The sequence below is a fragment of the Oncorhynchus gorbuscha genome, linkage group LG02 (genome assembly GCF_021184085.1).
Source record: "Oncorhynchus gorbuscha isolate QuinsamMale2020 ecotype Even-year linkage group LG02, OgorEven_v1.0, whole genome shotgun sequence".
Classification (NCBI taxonomy): Eukaryota; Metazoa; Chordata; class Actinopteri; order Salmoniformes; family Salmonidae; genus Oncorhynchus; species Oncorhynchus gorbuscha.
Window position 1 is genome coordinate 10457583 of NC_060174.1, and position 16651 is coordinate 10474233.

The following is a 16651-nucleotide window of genomic DNA, read 5'->3' on the forward strand; positions in this document are numbered from 1 at the left end:
GACAGAGGAGGAAAATGTAGAGAGGGGAGTGAAAGGATGCCAGGTCCGCAGGGAGGAGAGTTTCTCCATTCCCGCTCGGCTGCCCGGAGCCCTGTTCTGTGAGCTCGCAATGAGTCGTCGAGCCACGGAGCGGGAGGGGAGGACCGAGCCGGCCTGGAAGATAGGGGACATAGAGAGTCAAAGGATGCAGAAAGGGAGGAGGAGGGTTGAGGAGGCAGAATCAGGAGATAGGTTGGAGAAGGTTTGAGCAGAGGGAAGAGATGATAGGATGGAAGAGGAGAGAGTAGTGGGAGAGAGAGCGAAGGTTGGGACGGCGCGATACCATCCGAGTAGGGGCAGTGTGGGAAGTGTTGGATGAGAGCGAGAGGGAAAAGGATACAAGGTAGTGGTCGGAGACTTGGAGGGGAGTTGCAATGAGGTTAGTGGAAGAACAGCATCTAGTAAAGATGAGGTCGAGCGTATTGCCTGCCTTGTGAGTAGGGGGGGAAGGTGAGAGGGTGAGGTCAAAAGAGGAGAGGAGTGGAAAGAAGGAGGCAGAGAGGAATGAGTCAAAGGTAGACGTGGGGAGGTTAAAGTCGCCCAGAACTGTGAGAGGTGAGCCGTCCTCAGGAAAGGAGCTTATCAAGGCATCAAGCTCATTGATGAACTCTCCGAGGGGACCTGGAGGGCGATAAATGACAAGGATGTTAAGCTTGAAAGGGCTGGTAACTGTGACAGCATGAAATTCAAAGGAGGCGATAGACAGATGGGTAAGGGGAGAAAGAGAGAATGACCACTTGGGAGAGATAAGGATCCCGATGCCACCACCCCGCTGACCAGAAGCTTTCGGGGTGTGCGAGAACAAGTGGGCGGACGAAGAGAGAGCAGTAGGAGTAGCAGTGTTATCTGTGGTGATCCATGTTTCTGTCAGTGCCAATAAGTCGAGGGACTGGAGGGAGGCATAGGCCGAGATGAACTCTGCCTTGTTGGCTGCAGATCGGCAGTTCCAGAGGCTACCGGAGACCTGGAACTCCACGTGGGTCGTGCGCGCTGGGACCACCAGATTAGGGTGGCAGCGGCCACGCGGTGTGGAGCGTTTGTATGGTCTGTGCAGAGAGGAGAGAACAGGGATAGACAGACACATAGTTGACAGGCTACAGAAGAGGCTACGCTAATGCAAGGAGATTGGAATGACAAGTGGACTACACGTCTCGAATGTTCAGAAAGTTAAGCTTACGTAGCAAGAATCTTATTGACTAAAATGATTAAAATGATACAGTACTGCTGAAGTAGGCTAGCTGGCAGTGGCTGAGTTGTTGACTTTGTAGGCTAGCTGGCAGTGGCTGCGTTGTTGACACTACACTAATCAAGTCGTTCCGTTGAGTGTAATAGTTACTACAGTGCTGCTATTCGGGCTAGCTAGCAGTGTTGATTACGTTACGTTAAAAGAACGACAATAGCTGGCTAGCTAACCTAGAAAATCGCTCTAGACTACACAATTATCTTTGATACACAGACGGCTATGTAGCTAGCTATGTAACTAGCTACGATCAAACAAATCAAACCGTTGTGCTGTAATGAAATGAAAAATGTGATACTACCTGTGGAGCGAAGCGGAATGCGACCGGGTTATTGAGTGCGGAAGTTCTATTCAGTAGACGTTGGCTAGCTGTTGGCTAGCTAGCAGTGTCTCCTACGTTAAGGACGACAAATAGCTGGCTAGCTAACCTCGGTAAATTAAGATAATCACTCTAAGACTACACGCTCTAAACTACACAATTATTCTGGATACGAAGACAGCAAAGACAACTATGTAGCTAGCTAAAACTACACTAATCAAGTCGTTCAGTTGAGTGTAATAGTTTCTACAGTGCTGCTATTCGGTAGACGTTTGCTAGCTGGCTAGCTGCTGGGCAGATAGCAGTGTAGACTACGTTAGGACGACGAAATACAAAGTTGCAATAGAAGTGCTGACTGTTTCACTTTGTTGTCCTCTTTCTTTTCCTTTTTCTTCTGTCCTTCTTTTGTCCTTATTTTGTCTTCCTTTCTTCTGTTAACTAGATATTTTTTGTTGTTATTCTTTGTAAGCTAGCTAGCTTCTTCCAGGAGAGTCCCTAGCAACTGCTTAGCTACAAGTAAACAATTCTGCTAGCAATTCAGCTAGCTAAGATAACTGTACAATTTTATGAAAAATAGTTAGTTTTTCAAAAGCCTGTCTTTTTTGGTTTGTTCCTTGTTTTGTCTTCTATTGAGTCTTGCAGTTCTCTCTTGATTTTTTCGATGTACTTCACTCTAAAAAAACATTTAAATCTCAATATATACAGGAGCTCATTTTTCAGCAGCTGCTCAATTTAGAACTCCGCTTCCCCTTTTTCCCACCAGCAACAAACAAACACCATAACCAAAAACAATACTCACAGGTGATGACAAAGTGCTATGAGGTGCTTTAAACAAAAGAGAGGTTAAGACACAAAGCGAGAGTGAAACACAGAGACCTACAGACATGGCATTTACAGAGAGATGGGCTAGAGATTGAGCTAGAGCTGAGCTGAGCTCTAGAACAAACGATGGGGTTTTTAAACCATGGGGAAGGAACTGTGATAGGTCAGGAAATAGGAGGAGGTGTGTCTTCTGATTGATGATTGATTGTTGACTGATTGGGGAGTGATGATTTTCACCTGTGAGGGGAGAAGGAGAGAAAAGAAACACACACACAGGATACACACACACAGGATAACTGTATCCGTAACAACCATTATTGTAAGCTATATACAGGGTCAGTACTATCATTGTAAGCTATATACAGGGTCAGTACTATCATTGTAAGCTATATACAGGGTCAGTACTATCATTGTAAGCTATATACAGGGTCAGTACTATCATTGTAAGCTATATACAGAGTCAGTACCATCATTGTTGATAGTAAGTCTATCATACAGTTCAGTGTGTAGATGTGTATTCTGACATCACAGGTCTCTCCCTCGACAGGTGTCGTTGGACGGTCAGTCTGTGTCCCAGGAAGCAGCCTCTGAGGAACTCCACCCACCCATCCCAGGTGTTGGAAGCATTGGAGTCAACATGGGCCAGCATCCCTGTGGAACGCTTTCAAACACCTTGTAGAGTCATTTACATTTACATTTACATTTAAGTCGTTTAGCAGACGCTCTTATCCAGAGCGACTTACAAATTGGTGCATTCACCTTATGACATCCAGTAGAACAGTCACTTTACAATAGTTTACAATAGTGCATATAAATCTTAAAGGGGGGGGTGAGAAGGATTACTTATCCTATCCTAGGTATTCCTTAAAGAGGTGGGGTTTCAGGTGTCTCCGGAAGGTGGTGATTGACTCCGCTGTCCTGGCGTCGTGAGGGAGTTTGTTCCACCATTGGGGGGCCAGAGCAGCGAACAGTTTTGACTGGGCTGAGCGGGAACTGTACTTCCTCAGTGGTAGGGAGGCGAGCAGGCCAGAGGTGGATGAACGCAGTGCCCTTGTTTGGGTGTAGGGCCTGATCAGAGCCTGGAGGTCCATGCAACCAACGAATTGAGGCTGTTCTGATGGCAGAAGGCGGGGTGCAACTCAATATTAGGAAGGGGTTTCTAATGTTTGGTACACTCAGTATATATAAGTTAGGAGTCATATAATTACAGGGGTAAGATGAAGTGGCTCCTTTGCACTGATCTTAGGTCTGGTTTGTGTTTTTACTGCTAATAGTAAAGGTTAGGATTTGGTGAGAGTAAACTGATCCTAGATCTGTGCCCAAGGGCAATTTCTATCCAGAGACAAATCAAAGGTCCATGCTATTTAAATGTATAATCTACCACCATCTCGTGGCTCAAATTTGTAACAACATTCTCTAATTCATGTGCTGTACTGAGTTTTGTTCTATCACATTGAACACTAATCTGGGTGCAGATTAAATTAAAGACTGATCTGGGTGCAGATTAAATTGTTAACAAAAATATTATGAATATGTATTTCAATGAACCCAAAGGGCCTCTTCTCCTACTATACGGCCTGCTGTGCTCTACTGTAGTCTGATGTAGTCTGTCTGCTGTACGCTACTGTACTCTGTCTGCTGTACTCTGTCTGCTCTGCTCTACTGTACTGCTGTACTCTACTGTACTCTACTGTACTCTGTCTGCTGTGCTCTACTGTACTCTACTGTAGTCTGTCACATTGAACACTAATCTGGGTGCAGATTAAATTGAACACTAATCTGGGTGAAAATTAAATTGAAGACTAATCTGGGTGCAGATTAAATTGAAGACTAATCTGGGTGCAGATTAAATTGAAGACTGATCTGGGTGCAGATTAAATTGTTAACAGAAATATTATGAATATGTGTTTCAATGAACCCAAAGGGCCTCTTCTCCTACTATACGGCCTGCTGTGCTCTACTGTACTCTGTCTGCTGTACTCTGTCTGCTGTACTCTACTGTAGTCTGCTGTACTCTGTTGTGCTCTACTGTACTATACACCACTGCGTATACAGATTCTTCAGATACTGTTAGCGAACACCAGACTGAGATGGAGGCGATTACATGGGGAAAAGGTTTATGACTGTAAGGGTGTTTGGTACAAAGGCAACACTACATCGGGCCACATTTCAGCTCTATCCCAGGTCAACCATACAATACTATAGATTTCCACTCTAGTCAACCAGCAAGAAGGAGAGACAGACAGAAGGTCTGGCTTTGACGATGTCAATGATGGGATGTGTAAGTAAGGAGTAAGGAACACAAATAAACATGATTCTGATGGTTAAATTTGTACTTAGATACATAATCACTCTCCTCTGTTAGCAAATCTTCCACAGAACTGTGTGTCTCAACCACACTGCACACTGCCCTAACCCATCTGGACAAGAGGAATACCTATGTGAGAATGCTGTTCATCGACTTCAGCTCGGCATTTAACACCATAGTGCCCTCCAAGCTCGTCATCAAGCTCGAGAGCCTGGGTCTTGACCCCGCCCTGTGCAACTGGGTACTGGACTTCCTGACGGGCCACCACCAAGGGGGTAAGGGTAGGCAACAACATCTCCACCCCGCTGATCCTCAACACTGGGGCCCCACAACGGTGCGTTCTGAGCCCTCTCCTGTACTCCCTGTTCACCCACGACTGCGTGGCCATGCACGCCTCCAACTCAATCATCAAGTTTGCGGACTACACAACAGTGGTAGGCTTGATTACCAACAACGACGAGACGGCCTACAGGGAGGAGGTGAAGGCCCTCGGAGTGTGGTGTCAGGAAAATAACCTCAACGTCAACAAAACTAAGGAGATGATTGTGGACTTCAGGAAACAGCAGAGGGAACACCCCCCTATCCACAACGATGGAACAGTAGTGGAGAGGGTAGCAAGTTTTAAGTTCCTCGGCATACACATCACAGACAAACTGAATTGGTCCACCCACACAGACAGAATTGTGAAGAAGGCGCAGCAGCGCCTCATCAACCTCAGGAGGCTGAAGAAATTCGGCTTGTCACCAAAAGCACTCACAAACTTCTACAGATGCACAATCGAGAGCATCCTGGCGGGCTGTATCACCACCTGGTACGGCAACTGCTCCGCCCACAACCGTAAGCCTCTCCAGAGGGTAGTGAGGTCTGCATAACGCATCACCGGGGGCAAATTACCTCCCCTCCAGGACACCTACACCACCCGATGTTACAGGAAGGCCATAAAGATCATCAAGGACAACAACCACCCGAGCCACTGCCTGTTCACCCCGCTATCATCCAGAAGGCGAGGTTAGTACAGGTGCATCAAAACTGGGACCGAGAGACAGAAGCTGTTTTTCAATCTCAAGGCCATCAGACTGTTAAACAGCCACCACTAACATTGAGTGGCTGCTGCCAACACACTGACTCAACTCCAGCCACTTTAATAATGGGAATTGATGGGAAATTATGTCAAATATATCACTAGCCACTTTAAACAATGCTACCTAATATAATGTTTACATACCCTACATTATTAATCTCATATGTATACGTATATACTGTACTCTATATCATCTACTGCATCTTTATGTAATACATGTATCACTAGCCACTTTAACTATGCCACTTTGTTTACATACTCATCTCATATGTATATACTGTACTCGATACCATCTACTGTATCTTGCCTATGCCGCTCTGTACCATCACTCATTCATATATCTTTATGGACATATTCTTTATCCCCTACACTTGTGTGTATAAGACAGTAGTTTTGGAATTGTTAGTTAGACTACTTGTTGGTTATTACTGCATTGTCGGAACTAGAAGCACAAGCATTTCGCTACACTCGCACTAACATCTGCTAACCATGTGTATGTGACAAATAAAATTGATTTGATTTGAGTTCTGTTGCTGTCTGGCTCTGGACATGTACCCAGGGACCTCTGTACAACAACACTTCACACTCACAAAGCAGTGTTCTTACTAACTAATCACTCTACCATAACATTTACATTTACATTTAAGTCATTTAGCAGACGCTCTTATCCAGAGCGACTTACAATCTCGGTATAAAGCAGTGTCCTTACTAACCAATCACTCTACCATAACCGTGGTCTTGGTTGAGCAAGGGCAATATTACTTTAAGTCTGTGACCTCAACATACTATATACCACCACACTATACAGTGGGGCAAAAAAGTATTTAGTCAGCCACCAAATGTGCAAGTTCTCCCACTTAAAAAGATGAGAGAGGCCTGTAAATTTTCATTTTCAACTATGACAGACAAAATGAGAAAAATCCAGAAAATTCACATTGTAGGATTTTTAATGGATTTATTTGCAAATTATGGTGGAAAACAAGCAACATTTCTGGCTCTCACTTCTTCTCTCCTCCACTCGTTACCTGTATTAATGGCACCTGTTTGAATGAACTAAATCACCTAATCATACTATATTTTATTTGACCTTTATTTTAGGTCAAATCCTTATTTTCAATGACTGCCTGTTCAGGGGCAAAGCGACAGATTTGTACCTTGTCAGCTCGGGGGGTTTGAACTTGCAACCTTCTGGTTACTAGTCCACCGCTCTAACCACTAGGCTACCCTGCCGCCCCATATAACCATAGATGGCACTGCTAGGGGTGATTCCAACGTCTGTCAGGACCCAGCTGTCCCGAAGGATGGCACCAGCATAGCTCAGCTCCAGGAAGTGCCTCACCTGCTTGTCGTCTGACAGTTGCACGTGGAAGTAATCCTGCCAGAGGAAGAAGATTGGAAACACAAGGAGCCGTAATTGAGTGTCCCATACAATCAGAGTGAGAGGGCTCAACACTGATGGAGCCGTAATGGAGGGTGTTCCACCCAGACAGATGTCAATGTTTACCATACAATAATTGTGAAAGTGTCCAATTGTGTACAATTAAGAAATAAGGCCCAAGGAGGTGTGGTATATGGCCAATATACCACGGCCAAGGGCTGTTCTTAGGCACAACGCAACGCAGAGGTATATTGGCCACATACCACAAACCCCCAAGGTGACTTCTTTTTTCCCAATTTAGTGGTATCCAATTGGTAGTTACAGTCTTGTCCCATTGCCACAACTCCCATATGGACTTGGGTGCACATTTTTACTTTAAGTCTCAAGCAGGGTGACCTCAACATACTATATATCACCATACTATATACCACTAAACTATACAGTGGGGCAAAAAGTTTTTAAAATTTGAAGCAGAGCTTAATTTGTAAATTGGGAGCTGCCAGAACAAAGAGTGGGTGCTAGAGGGGGGGTTCTGTGGTACCAGAACTCATGAGAAAAAATATCACCTATTATAATAGAGCATTGAACGCATATCATCACATTTGGGCAGAGCCACTTATAGAAGGTGCATACATGGGGAACATTTTTAGTAGCCTAGGGTCCGGGAAAGTGTTGGCCTTTTTAAAACCGCATTTCGTGCAATTCTACATCCTTTTCCATGACTGGAGACTTTGGCATTATCTGTTTTTTAATCCGCACAAATGATCGAAATGGCGGGCTACTTTGACGCTGACAAATTTAGTATCTGAGATCAATAAAAACGACCTTGTCTTGAATCCATCAAGGCCTAGGTTTGTGGAGAAACATATAGTAGGCTACAATATGAGAAGGAAATTAGTCCTAAAAATGCTTTCCAGTTTCACTGACTCACCCAATGATGCGCAGCTCACTCGCTGGAGATTGTCGATGCGCTCGTGTCAAAAGCCTATCTCTCTCTCTCTGTTTTGTAAAACAATGTTTGGGAGTTGATCAAATATTTTGGTAGTCTACAGCATAGTCTTATCTTTTCAGCAAGAGTCATTGCTTTCCAACCTGTGTTTTCCCTCGATTGTATTTGAAATATTGCAAAAGGCCTGTTTTGTCTGCCTGTTGTATTTTCACTGACAGATTTGCCTCGCGTTCCCGACTGTAGGCTATTCTTTGTTATTGGGCTACAATCGGCAGCTCGGCTATTTAAAAAAAAAAGCTATTGGTCCTCTGTAGCTAAATTATAGGACTTCTCATGACGTATTCGGAATGATTAAATGTATTTCTGAACAGACAGCAGTAATTCCGTAACTTTAGAAAATTCCTCCAGAACCCTTCATGCAGCTATGAGTCTATAAGGAAACAAATGATGAAGTGCAACTCTGGAGAGATGAGGGGGCAGGATAATTGACGAAGAGGCAACTCGAATGAACTTTGATCGCTTTTATTATAATTGTTACATAGCAAAAAGTGAAAATTATTTTTCATGGCACGAGAGGTACCGGATTCGGCCAAATAGGTTCCGGAACAAAACAGTCCAGAACGGAAAGGTGCCGGATCCTGTTCTGGCATGATCCGGCTCAAATTAAGCACTGATTTGAAGTACCTAGGCCTCTACCTGCTGAGTATAAAGATTATTAAACTAGATTCAGTGGGCTTGTCATTCACAGTACTGATGAAAAATCAAGTATATTTGATCTAAACGTGGATATACGAGGACATCTAGTGGTCACCGGATTTAAGAAAAATAATTAATGCAAGCTATCTTTGTACTAGCATGCGATGCCATATATTTGACGCAGGTATTTATTATTCAACATGTATTGTCATTGACTGGAACAAAATATAATTGTATGAGCTATGCCTCCTTGTACCGGCGTTGTTGCACCCCTCTACTATCTGGCTTGGTGGGGCGATCTCGTTCTGTATTCCTGCTTCACTTATATTCAATGTGTCGTCATGCACATTGAACGCTGTTAACGGTCATATCCGTCTTTCTAGCTAACTTAGCCAGCTCATCAACCAGTATTTTATTCGCTTTTTCTGCACGATAGCACTTATTAAAGCATTGAAACTCATGGGGACCTCACTGTTACCACGGGTCATCGAGCTGGCCCTTATTTGGCAGCAGGGTTGCATCGGTTTCCACTGGATTTGACAGCTTGTTAGGCTGGCTAGCTAGGTAGCTAATTCGCTAATGCGAACTATTTATCATGTAGCAGCCTATGCTGACTAGCGTCGCTAGCAACCGTCTAATGCCGATACACATACATTACATTGCGAATATAATAATTTTTGACATTTAACTACCGGTATGTATCTAATCCGGTTTCGGCATGAGAAAAGTATTAATCCCAAATTCCAGCACTAACGGATACCGGGAAACAGAAATAAGAGAACCGGTCACTAATGCGGAGCCACGCCCTAAAATAACATGTGACCACAAGGCGTTTGTGACACATTCTTTGCGTTCCAACTTTGTCTTAATTGTCTGTAGGTTCTAAATTGCTTATGAGCTTGGCTTCCCTTCAGAAAGTAGCTGATTCTTGTACTTTACAGCTGTATTTTCCTGCATTTACTAATAATACTAGCAACAAAACAGATTTCATTCCTTAAAATGATATTGCCAGATGGAATAAAATAATAAGGTAGGCCTAAACTGTAATAAGATATACCTTAAAGACTGCTTGTGTTTAATAAGATGGGGTATAGGCCTACACTGTCTTCATCCTCTAAACTCTGGATGTTTACTAACTTTGGGAAGTTGGAAACACAAGCATCTTCATATAAAATAGGTTGAATTTGTACCTTTGAAACCATGTCAGATTTTCAACATTATATACACTTTCAGAAAAAAACAATCGAACCCCAACCAGGGTTTTAACGACACCCAGACCTGCTTATCTTTAATGTCACTGACTACTACCAATATGCTATTGTGAGAATTATTATTGAGAGATCTCTTAATAACAAAATATATTCCATGTTAATATCAAAGTCATTCCAAGGGGTAGGTTTGACAAAGCAAAGAGTTAACAGCTATTGTTTCAATTCAACCCAGAGTTCAACTAATAGACAAGCAATACAGTATGAAGAACCGCTAGCAACTAGCTAACATAGATAAAGTTTAGTCGTTGGTCCACAAAATCAAACAAATGGTACTAAACTGATGACAAAATCATGTTTTGAAAATGTAGTAGCTATTTATGTTGTTGTTTAATGACATTGCGAATAAAATCATTTTTGACATTTAACTACCGGTATGTATTTAATCCGGTTTCGGCATGAGAAAAGTATTAATCGCAAATTCCAGCACTAACGGATACCAGGAAATAGAAATAAGAGAACCGGTCACGAATGCGGAGCCACGCCCTAAAATAACATGTGACCACAAGGCGTTTGTGACACATTCTTTGCGTTCCAATTTTGTCTTAATTGTCTGAAGGTTCTAAATTGTTTATGAGCTTGGCTTCCCTTCAGAAAGAAGCTGATTCTTGTACTCTACAGCTGTATTTTCCTACAGTTACTAATAATACTAGCAACAAAACAGATTTCATTCCTTAAAATGATATTGCCAGATGGAAGAAAATAATAAGGTAGGCCTAAACTTTTTACTTTATTTATTGTTATTTTTTCTCACCTTTATTTAACCAGGTAGGCTAGTTGAGAACACCTTTATTTAACCAGGTTGGCTAGTTGAGAACAAGTTCTCATTTACAACTGCGACCTGGCCAAGATGAAGCAAAGCAGTTCAACAGATACAACGACACAGAGTTACACATGGAGTAAACAATTAACAAGTCAATAACACAGTAGGGGAAAAAAGGGGAGTCTATATACATTGTGTGCACACCTTTATTTAAACATGTAGGCTAGTTGAGAACACCTTTATTTAACCATGTAGGCTAGTTGAGAACACCTTTATTTAACCATGTAGGCTAGTTGAGAACACCTTTATTTAACCATGTAGGCTAGTTGAGAACACCTTTATTTAACCATGTAGGCTAGTTGAGAACACCTTTATTTACATTTACTTTAACCATGTAGGCTAGTTGAGAACACCTTTATTTACATTTACATTAACCATGTAGGCTAGTTGAGAACACCTTTATTTAACCATGTAGGCTAGTTGAGAACACCTTTATTTAACCAGGTAGGCTAGTTGAGAACACCTTTATTTAACCAGGTAGGCTAGTTGAGAACAAGTTCTCATTTGCAACTGCGACCTGGCCAAGATAAAGCAAAGCAGTTCAACAGATACAACGACACAGAGTTACACATGGAGTAAACAATTAACAAGTCAATAACACAGTAGGGGAAAAAAGGGGAGTCTATATACATTGTGTGCAAAAGGCGTGAGGTAGGCGAATAATTACAATTTTGCAGATTAACACTGGAGTGATAAATGATCAGATGGTCATGTACAGGTAGAGATATTGGTGTGCAAAAGAGCAGCAAAGTAAATAAATAAAAACAGTATGGGGATGAGGTAGGTAAAAATGGGGGGGCTATTTGCCGATAGACTGTAATAAGATATACCTTCAAGACTGCTTGTGTTTAATCCTGAATCCAGTTGCCCCTCTTGTACTGCGATAAAACAATAGGCAAGCCATGAACCTTATGGAGAAGTGCATGTGTTTTGCAGACACACCTGGGTTCTAGACTGGCTGAGGTAAACATTTTAGGAAAGCCTGGGTTTTTTAATCCCGGTTAAGGCAGATATGACAAGGTTTGTCAATGTCATGTTGCCCTTCCATTTAGATGAAACTAGAGAAAATGATCATTTTTCTTCTCTTAGTCCACATTTTCTAGCAAAAAAACATGTTCATGCTTTAGGGCTGGTGGGCTGCAAATATATTGGTAAAATATAAAGTGTGTGTGTGTGTGTGTGTGTGGGTGGGGGGGGGGGTAGTGGATATAATGGGGTATAGGCCTAATTGTTGTTATGAGGGTGAAATTTCAACCACAGGATGATGTCATCATTGTAAACTAAATTCAGCATAGCCAAACCTTGTTATAAAATAGGTTGAATTTGTACCTTTGAAACCATGTCAGATTTTCAAAATTATATACACTTTAAGAAAAAAACAATAGGCAGCACCTCAGCCCGGGATCGAACCCCATCCAGGGTTTTAACTACACCCAGCCCTGCTTAGCTTTAATATGTCACTGACTACTACCAATATGCTACTGTGAGAATTATTATTGAGAGATCTCTTAATAACAAAATATATTCAGTGTTAATTTCGAAGTCATTCTAAGGGGTAGGTTTGACAAAGCAAATGAGTGAGTCTTTGACATGAAGACAGTGGTTAGATTCTGCCATTGGGACTGCTCTGATGTTTCCATTCTCTCCTGGTTATGACCATAGAGCCTTGTCCCAGTCTCTAGACCTGCCTGTCTGTGTGGTGGATGACCACCTGACCTCTGAAGCTGTCAATGAGATGGTAAGTTGACCTTGTCATTTCATATTACAACATTAATCCAATAAAATGTTATAGTGATGCTATCATTGGCAATGTTGACGTACCACAACCATCTCTGTTGTGTTGCAGTTGTTTAATTGGCCCAACGTTGCCAATGCTCCTCCACTCTTTAACAGTTAATAATTATTTCAGTATGATATTTGTTGTATATTAAGTTTGATTATTTGCAATATAATTACATTTCTACCCGGAGCAGAGCAATTCTACCAGGAGCAGAGCAACCTCAGTGATGGAAACCACAGAAGAGGGGAAGCTCAACAATGTAGAACATCTGACACTTATGGACTTCCTTCAAAACCTAACTGAGAAGTATGTTCTGTTTTCTTTGGTACTATCACACCTTCAAGGAAATAGGATCAAATTAGAAACTGATCAATCGGAAAAAAAATGTTCAGTGCTAGAAAAGTTGTTTTGGGCAAAATTGCAATGTGACAACTGACACAAAGCAAGTATAACTTCACGATCAGGCAAATAATTAAATACAAACAATTCTGCCACGCATCCTGATATGACAACATTTATAACAATATTGTTTTCAGGCAATGGAGGGGGATTCGTGAGGGCATGTTTGACCCGGTAAGATCATGTTACTGACAATTTAATTAGATTACCATGAAAACTCTGCCTAATGTTTAACCTTGTTCATAAGCTTTTGAAAGACACACTATGCAACATTTTAAAACACTTATTCTGTTTCTGGAATACAGCTGACAAAACAACAGCTTGCCGGCTTGTGTCTGAGGATTGTCCAGTTTTTATCGGACAAGCTGATGCAGATCATCATCCCAGGTCTTTACGAACTACTGGGCATCCAAGATGCTGCCTCCTCTCCATTGTCACAGAGATCTCTCTCAGCGTCACTCACCAGTCTGTTAGACGATAAGACTAACACCAAGTCCCGCGTGAGATTTACTGAGGCTGGTGTACCTAAGAGGCCAGGCAGTCGAAAGTCTTACAATAGCTTTCGCATCCCGACTCCCTACCCTTCCTCCAACTGTGTGGAGCAGGAAGAGGAAGAAGAGCAGGAATCACAACAACTTAAGTTCAAGGAGATTTACCTGACTAAGGGCTGTCTGGGCAGTGGAAGCTACCTGCCCAATGGGGCCATGAGGTAAGTCCCATGATGGTAGTGACTGTCCATTACTGTTTATGACTTATCAACCATCATTTACTTTCTCATATAAAATATTTATTTGATGACTTTATTACTTCATTCCAAGTCATCAACTCATCTCTATAGAGCTGCTGCTTATCCTGTCTGACAAAATCACTATTTTAGTTGTTCTTCTAAGTAAATAAGACCTACTTTTATGACCGCTGAACACCAACTGTCAATCACTTAGATCATGTATTTCCAGGTAGAGAATCCTCGCAACGCAACTGCTTTTTATCTCTCTCATGCATTCTCTCGTCTCTCCGTCTCAGTCAATGAGGTTTCCGTATCTGCTCCACACAGAGTGGACAAGCAAGTGGGCGTGCAATGGATTATGGGAATTAATTGCCATATTTTCTGTGCTAAACTATGTAGAATATTGGCCTGTTGGAAACTACAACTCCCTACTACATTGCATAGTTCGTGCTTGATCTGATTTATCTCTACAGAAACTGAGCATCGAGCTTACAGAAGAAGAAACAAATTAACTATATGGAATTCAAATAATTGAGCCGACGTCGGTTAATTAGTTGTTTAAAAAACGAAAAATAACAAAAATGTTGGTTAAATGCTCAGCTCTAGATTCTAATGACATCATCAGTGTGCATCCTGTGATTTTAACAAATTATGAGTAGGCATTGCCTACTAATTGGTTGATGATGTCATAGAAAACACTTATCTTCCTCTTTCTACAAAACATAGAAATGCCCATTTTTCACATATGCTGATGTTGGGGTGGTGCTGGAGATGATGAATATGAAGTTGAAACATTTAGAAATTTCCCTTTAACATTTCTTCAAACTGCCTTGTATTTATGATTGTCCTTGAAGTTACAGTATTTGAAGTTTATAGCAATTTGGATTTTTGTGGAGGATAGATATTGCCAGGATAGATATATATCTACAGGCCAGTTTCAATACAAATGACTTATGACAATGGTGCAGATGTATTTGACACACTGAATGTGCATCACAGCCTAACATATTATTTGTTTGACTTTGATGATTTCTGTTGTTTTTTCCCCCAAGGACTCTAACCTCTCTGTCTGATGTGCAGAAGAAAACAACCAACTCTGAGACACTACAAGTCCTCTTAGGTGTCTCAGAGGACACCCTTTAACCTGTGTGCAGGACAGCCTGCAAGGTTCTCTCTCCAAACTTGCATGCATGTCCAATTTCCCATCTGGAAGTGCAGGCTCTATGATGCTAACCCCTGCTGTAATGGCAGAGTTGGCTAAAGATGTCAAGTCGGCCTTATCAGTGGTCGTTAAGAGTGCCTCCGCTAGCCAAACCTCTCTAGTGACACCGGTAAGGGGAGACTCACAGACCAAGGTGACTGAGAGCATGGTGAGAGAGCTGGCTGCTAAACTTGAAAAAGTTGACCAAGAGAGCAAGAGTCTAACAGGGCAAGTCATGACCACCATCTCTGACACAATGTTGGCTTTTGTTGACGAGAACGAACAGAATTTGCTGGAAGATCTGAAGGACAAGATCACATTTTTGGCATCGCATGTTGGCTTCATTGAGGATCTTGATGCCCTGATAAGGAAATACGAGAGCAGCTACAATATTAGTGAATCTGGTTCCTCCTGCACGCTCACATCTAAGAGCATCCAAAAACTCTCCAGCCGGGAGTTTCAAACATCAGCAATACAAGCAGTGAGTGGAATTCTTGCCAAAAAGTCAGTAGTTTGAGCTTTCCTAGTTCAGTCGTTCAGTCTGAGTTAACAGGTGCTGTGTCAGGTCAAACATTGTCTGGCATTGTAAAGACAGAGTCAATTCACCCAGTGGGCTCAGCAGCGTCAGTAGTTGTTAAGACTTTCGTGTCAGATATGAAGTCCTTGGCTGAATCTGAAGAGAGTCCCCAACAGAAGAGTGCCTGGTCTGCTGCTGTTCACATTTACCACAGCATCCAAAACAACTTGAAAGATTATTTCGGCAAGCTTCAGCGATGTGCCTTAAAGAGCATTGTCACATCTGATGACAACATCACAAATGCTGAGTTTAAGGAGACAGTTCCACTTCCTTGCTTAGACATGAAATATAGGCCCAGTAAGAGTGAGCCTCAGTTGCCAGAGTCCACTGGTGAAGTTACTTTACAAAGAGGCCTAAGTGAGAGCTCAAAACCTCTTTGGGCACAAACTGAGTCAGAAGAAAGCAAGCTCCTTCTGACAACTTGCACCAAAGAAGTCATCTCAGAGCTTCTGGTCTTGTACAACACTGAGATGTCAAAGGAGGACCCCTGTACACTGTTGGAGAAAAAGGATCAGACTTCTCTATTGAGAGACAACAATTTGTAGAGGGCGTTCTGGCTCAGCTTGGGGATATCTCCCATTCCAGGGCCTCATCACCAATAGTAAATGAGTTCCCCTGTCAAATTGAGGCCAGCAGAAGTAAGGCCACAGCTTCTTTGACCAGTCTGTTAGATTGCATGAAAAAACTCTCAAGTGAGGAATTCAAGAGAGACACCACTCAAGCAGTGAGTGAGTTCCTAGTTAAAAAGTCCAACAGTAGCTTAACTAGTGCACATCCTGCTTATTCTGTAGCATCCAGGTCTTGTTCCGTTCAAAACCAGAGAACCTTGTCAAAGGATATTTGTGCGGATTCTGCTGCCTTTGGCATCATTGACACATTTGTGGAAGACCTGCAGAGCTTGGCGCAACCTGCAGAAGTAGAGGAGAGAGAACCTGACCTCCAGGAAAATGCACAAAAGCGAAAGAGCAGGATCTGGTCTGCTACCACTAGTTTATATAACAATATTAAAAAGACATTAAAGGGCTTCACCATTCACCGGCGGAA

The 16651-nt window shown here is 42.3% G+C and overlaps 1 protein-coding gene across 1 annotated transcript; it reads left to right on the forward strand.

The window, feature by feature from the left end:
- Positions 1-12895: 12895 nt before the first annotated feature.
- LOC123995616 lies at positions 12896-14972 on the forward strand. The gene is made up of 4 exons (XM_046299249.1): positions 12896-13009; positions 13240-13276; positions 13408-13811; positions 14882-14972. Exons 1-4 carry the CDS (start codon positions 12930-12932, stop codon positions 14970-14972), a joined length of 612 nt encoding a protein of 203 aa, XP_046155205.1. The 5' UTR covers positions 12896-12929.
- The last annotated feature ends 1679 nt before the right edge of the window (positions 14973-16651 follow it).